The 6567-nt window shown below is 39.7% G+C and overlaps 1 protein-coding gene across 1 annotated transcript in view; it reads left to right on the top strand.

Moving 5' to 3' along the window:
• Positions 1-1984: 1984 nt before the first annotated feature.
• The window catches only part of rom1b (retinal outer segment membrane protein 1b), a 6326-nt gene continuing 1743 nt past the window's right edge, over positions 1985-6567 (top strand). Inside the window, exons 1-3 of the mRNA XM_019869934.1 lie at positions 1985-2443; positions 3269-3511; positions 5213-5400. Of these exons, the coding sequence (XP_019725493.1) occupies positions 2294-2443; positions 3269-3511; positions 5213-5400 (581 nt within the window). The 5' untranslated portion in view covers positions 1985-2293. The remainder of the gene's footprint in view (positions 2444-3268; positions 3512-5212; positions 5401-6567) is intronic.

Raw genomic sequence — 6567 nt, 5'->3', positions numbered from 1 at the left:
ATATATAAAATCTGTGCACAGATTTGCAGTTTTGGTCTTATCAAGATTGTTTCAGTTAACGGCTTGACTGGGTAGGATATTGAATTGAAGGTTCCCTACTTCCTGATTAGTATTCCATGTCAATAAAAGTGTATGATGTTATTTAGAGTCATCTGTTTCCTGATTTTTCATTTATAAGAAGTGCTTTGGCAACAACCAGACTCCATCCTTGCATGGCAACTGTCTTTAACCTGTGGAGTGGCACAATGAGTGCGCTTGAGGCTGTTCCAAAATCATGCGTGGCCCCATGGTTTCCAGAGGGGCCTGACCGATACATACGAGGGGCGGAGAAAATAATTTAGGAATATATTCTAGAATGTCAAATAAAATACTGGAGGGGCTTACCTGCAGCTACACAGATTTTTGATGAGGCTACAGCACCCCTAGTCCTTGTGTCACTCCACCCTTGTCCAGAATCTTGATTTAGCCAAACTTGCAGCATCTGTGAAGGCCTGGGTTTCCTATGTTGTCTCACACTAACTGAAGTTGTCATCAATGCTTCTCATAACAATGTAATCCAATTGATCATCCTCCACTATGTCGGCACTCTCAAATACGCATTATTATGCAGTCTGCTCGAACATGAAAATCCGCCCATACAGAGATACATACAGTATGAGGAAGTACACTCGTGACTAAATATGCAAAGTGTGCTACCTTGTATGACATAATTCACAAGATATGTTGACGATATTAACAGTAGGCTTTTGTTCTTTTCCCAAATGAAGAGGCTATGACTATCATGCATTGCCAGTTTGTAGCATTATGTAATATCATTGTGTAATTTGACAAACACACGTGCCAGCACTTTTAACATAACTGCACAATTTACATTTTTATATGGCACCCATGACAATGCTTGGAAATAATACATTACTGTAATTTTATAACGCTTGTCCCCATTAAGGTTGCACGTTGGCTGGGGCTTATTCTTGGCTGATTTTGGATGAGACGGGGGTTACACTCTGAACTGGTCGGCAACCAATTGCAGGACTAACATTGAGAAAAAAACATTTACAGGTACATTCACACCTATGTCCACTTTAGAGTTTTCACTCAGGCTAACGAAGGAAGAACAGGCAAATACTACAGAGGAGAGTCTAAGATTTGTAATATAAATCCAGAACCTTTGACTGCGCTAGGCTTGTTCACTACTTCTCCAATGTGTTGCCATCAAGCTAGCGACAGTAAAAAATAAATACATAAATAAATAATAAATCGGAATCTACTTTATTTCTGTACAGACTTCATTTTGAAATGATCTAAACTCACACGTTTCCCCAGACTACTCAAACAGGGGCATTGTAAGGGGGTAAAAAGTGATTATTTTTAAGGGCCCATGACTGACAGGGACCCTCGAAAGCAAGCACTAAAGTGGTGGGACCCAACGCGACATATTTCCAGGTGCCGGAAAGGCCCCGGAGCCCTCCCTGCACATGACACGCCTCCAATGACCTACGGTCAGGTTTTTCCAGGTTGCTTGAGCACCCACAGTCCATGACATAAATGTCAGGTGACTAAAGCTGTCATACTATATCAATCGGCCCTCCCTTTCCAAGTGTCCATCAGAACAAGTTTGCTGATCAGACACTGGCCTGCTTTCCTATTGGCCTCTGGTTCCTAATAGGATCCCAGGGACTCTGATGGGGGGGATTAGGGTTCCAAACTCTCCACTTTGCCTCGTCTCTGTGTCCTCCAACCATGGGTTTGGCGGTTTAGGGGGCACCGCACATGCACAGACCCACCAAGGCGCTAATTAACGACAAGATCACATCAAGAGAAGGAAATCTTTGATTCCAGTTTGGATGGGTCGGGGGTCGACCACAGATTGATTAGTTACCCAAGTGGGAAAGGTGTCATCTCCAGGAAAAAAAAAGGACTCTTTTCTCAATTGTCAATTTTCTGTCAATTTTTAAAAAAATCTCAGATTATACATCAATCACTTTTTTTCCCCCCAAATTCTTTATCAAAGTGAATTTGCGCTTTTGGATTATGGACTCAGATTGACTGTCCTCTGCTTATCCTTTCCACCTGGAACAACTTGGATTAGCTCAACCCGCTAATAACTCACCAGCGTTGGCCTACTTTGACCACTGGATTACAACACAACTTCTGAGGGTTTTCCTTTTTCATGCAGCTGGCCACCTCTGGATTCACGGAACGTTGTAGAGCTCCATTCTCCTCACCCTTACCTTTATTTCCTTTCTCATCTTTTCTCTTGCGTTTGGAGTCGAGCCGTGCGCGATAAGGAGCCATGGCGCTGCTGAAGATGAAATTCACCCAGCAGAGGCGAGTGCGTCTGGCCCAGGGCCTGTGGCTCTTGTCGTGGATGGCCGTGTTGTGCGGCTCCTTCGTCTTTTCCTTGGGGGTCTACCTTAAGATAGAACTGCTCCGTCGGGCTGAGGTAAAGCTTGAATGAAAAAAAAAAAAAAAACGCATCGTGAGGGGTTGACAAAGTGCTGACCTTCACATACAACCCACTTTGTTCTTTAATCTGGCCCATTGAGTATTTACTTTATCAAGAGTCCTGTAATATTTGTTGCATTTGAGGTTATTTTCAGTATAAACATAAGCACTCTGATAGTCTTACTGTGAATAGTAAAACTAATTGCGGAGGTGGTGACCTTTCAAACTCAATGTGAACTCACTGATGTCCTTTGGACCGATATTGATTGCCAACATTAACAAGTAGCTGACTGCACAGGACATCTGCAGGACATCAATGTGCGACTTGCGGCTTCTTCTACATTATCGATCACCAGTATGAGCGAGGCCACCGTCCTCTACAAGTCATGAAGCAAAGTGTTATTGATTTGCTTGAGAAGGAGCATTGACTGACGCACAAAAAAAAAAAAAGGCAAGAGAACAACACTTGCTTCAAAAGTCTAAAGCTTTGGCACCTATAAGAAGATTGATTCACATTGTGATTCGCAAGTTGTACTTGTCACAAATCATTCCAATTGCAAATTGTTCAGTCAGGGCTACTCAAAGGAAAAGGACATAGGAAAAAATAAGCAGACTGAGTGTGTTAAATCAAAATAAAAAACTAGCAAATTCACTTCACAGCATAAGGATGAGCTTTCCTTCCCCATGTTATTTAAACCATGGAAATACCATACAATAGAAACATTAAATTGCAGTCCCAATGAAACAATTATTGTAGAAAAAAATCTGTCTTTTACTATTCTATGCTTTTGGTAACCTTTCAATGTGTTCTTTCCTTGTGGAGGTGATGGAGAACACAGAGATCCACGTGGTGCCCAACATCCTGATGCTGGTGGGTCTAGCCTCCATCGGCACCAACTGGATGGCCGGCCGAGTATGCCAGGACTCTTTGGACCCCAGCCGCTTCCCACGCTGGAAGGTTTTCCTGCTGGGCTGGTATGCTGTGGCCGCACTCATCTGTTGCCTGCTTGTCGCCGTGGTGGTGCTCAGCTACGCCCTGCAGGGGCGCTTGGAAGAGTCTCTGAAGGTTGGCTCATATATTAGAGTTTTTTTTTTTTTTGAGCAGGGGATCTCATTTTTAACCCTGTAGTTTCATGGCTCAAACCAACCCACTTTAGTTCACAACCTTTTAATGACGATATACAATTTCAGGGTTATTAGCGTATCAGTCCAAAATAGTTGATCATTCCCTCCATTGATATTTCATTTTGCATTTAATCAAAAATTACAATGACAATTAAATGTGCTCACAAGATCACGATCAGTGCTTATTTGAACAAGTATGAGAACATAAACTGTTCAAATGGATAAAAGGTGACAAAAGGACCAATATGCAAGGGTACATGACATGGGTTAAAAAATTTTACACTTAAAAATGCACATTTATCAAATGCTCTCTAGCCAGATTTAGGTAGCGAACATGGTGCTTCCTGTTATCGCTGTTATTTGAAACATATTCATAACCACTTCCAGGGCACATCATCGTGTATTGACGCTAACTTTAAAGCAACAGATCCTGTATAAGAGAAATGCAGGATTTCCCATGCTTTGTTGCCATTATAAGTAACAATTGTGACTGTGTTATGTCTCTTTCGTTTGTTTCCGTACAGACAAGGCGTAATACAGTTACGGTGGCGTTGTTTCTAGTTGTGTATTAAATTATCAAAACTTTTGGTCTTAAATTCTTGCGACTTAGTAACACCCTTAAGAACAAAGGTAGTGCAGACAGTGTTACACATAGTATAATAGACTACCAGAAGCAATGAATGTGTTAGCAGTGCATTTATATGAAAAGGCGATAATACATGTCACAAACTCACTTTATTTGCAGAGTTCAAACATAATGCAGCCCAGTCGACAGGAATCTTGCCCAATTTTCCAAATTACCCACTCGAGGCCTGATGCTGAGGACCTAAAAGTCGATATGCACTGAATGGGCACAAAACTTAAAACCAATTTGCATAAGCTAATGCGATCTAAATATGATCAGGAAAACTGCCTTTAATTGGCACTTTCAGAGAAATATTACACATTATGCAGTGTAGCACTGGATTGTATTTTAAGAGGTGTGACAATTAATTGACCATTAATCGATTATCAAATGAATCAATAATTATTTTTAATAATGGATGAATTGTTAAGATACATTTTTTTGATTTAAGATAGTCCAAATACTCAGCATTTCAGCTACTCAACAGTAAATGTAGTCTTATTTCTGTAGTTCTCCATGAAAATTGACTGATTTTATTTGTGTTGAATCCAAATAATTTGCTTTTACTTTGGAAAACAATGATGAACATTTTTGTGTTTTTTGACATGTAATGGATCAAACCAGGAACGTTATCATTATTTATTTGTTTCAGCATTTTCTGCAATGTCAATTTGATTTAAGCAATACTTGTGTTGTTGAATAAATTGATTAATTGACAAAATGATCAACAGATTAATCGATTACGAAAATAATTGTTAGGTGCAGCCCCACGTATTCTATAAAAAAACACTAGATTACATAAACACTGTGAAATATAGATATAGTTCACAGTGTTTATGTAATGTCACAATAAAACAAAGGTTAGTGTGGTTTTAAAAGAAAGGCCGCAGGAAATTTTTAGCAGGTGGGCTTGACATTTTTTTTTTTTTTTTTTTTGTGGTTGTTGTTCCTTTTTGGCAAGTCATTACAAAGACAGAAAAGCAGCCATCCTTTATGAATGTGTCTCTTTCAACTCAGGTTGGTTTGAGGAATGGGATCCGTTTCTACAAGGACACTGATGTTCCGGGCCGCTGTTTCCAGAAAGAAACCATAGATCGTCTGCAGATGGAATTTCGTTGCTGTGGAAACACCAATTTCAGGGATTGGTTTGAGGTGCAGTGGGTCAGCAACAGATACCTGGACTACACCTCCAAGGATATCAAGGAGTAAGTGCATGATAATACACTGATAAGCTCAGTGAACAAAGAAAAGTCATAAAGATAAGATCCTTACATGCACGAGTGGAGTGGAAGTTCAAAAGCTATGATGACTGTGCAAAACAGTGACTTACTGATAAAGGAAAGGATTCATCATATTAGTGTACAAGAGTGTGACACGCCGACACACCGCTCTGCTAACTACAGTGCGTGTAATAGTGGTTAAAGTGGAAGCCAAGAAAAAATATTTTTAACAATATGTTCCATGCGCCCCTACTAGTCTATACATGGAATCATGATTAATATTGCACGTGTAGAATATGAGTTGAGCATAAAAAAAAAAAAAAAAAAAAAAATCTGCTTGTTTTTATTCTACTCAGGGGGCGGCCAGTTTGCCTTGTACTGACACTTGCTGTTGACTAAAAATGACAGTTGGCTAAGAGCTCAGGTAACAACCGTCACGGCTCACCTGGGTTTGGTCACGTGATGTTCGCAAGCTGAGCCCTTAGGTACTATGATGTCATTTTCAGTCGAGAGCAAGTGGCAGTACAAGGCAAAATGGCCGCTCCCAGCTGACATGCATGAAAACAGGTTGATTTTTCTGGTTCAATCATATTCCACAAATGCAATATTAATCAGAATACTGTGCTTAGATTAGTCGGGGCTCATAGAATATATTATTGCAAATACATTTTTTGACTTGACTTCATTTTTAAATGAAACTGCTGTCCACCCTGTCATTATGAGGTAACTGCCGCTTTAAGAAGTCCTTTGGTGTTTTAAGTGACATTATTACCAGCATCTTGTCTTTCTTCAAATTGAGGCTAAAACAGTGGACAGTTACATAATAAATATTTACATTTTCGTAATTATCATCATTTTATGTCCACCACACGCTCATAAAATTCAAACATGAGCCAAAAATTTCCACCATGTTATCGTCCCCCCTGTTAGCAGGTTCACATACTTTGCATTACATTGCTTGCAGAAATGTTATTTTAAAAAAAGTATGAGAATGTGCATTTCAAACAGCATAACATCCACTTAACACATGGAATGTGAAGTTCAATAGAAAATCTCAGCCTCAAAGCACCTTATGGTGATGTTGACTCAGTAAAGTTTTTACTGTAGCTTGTTTTTGTGACTTTTCATTTCCTATAATTTATAATTTATTAT

This window comes from Hippocampus comes, unplaced genomic scaffold (genome assembly GCF_001891065.2).
Source record: "Hippocampus comes isolate QL1 unplaced genomic scaffold, H_comes_QL1_v1.1 scaffold9, whole genome shotgun sequence".
Taxonomy (NCBI): domain Eukaryota; kingdom Metazoa; phylum Chordata; class Actinopteri; order Syngnathiformes; family Syngnathidae; genus Hippocampus; species Hippocampus comes.
The sequence above is the reverse complement of the archived record's forward strand: the minus strand, read 5'-3'. Positions and strand labels throughout refer to the sequence as shown.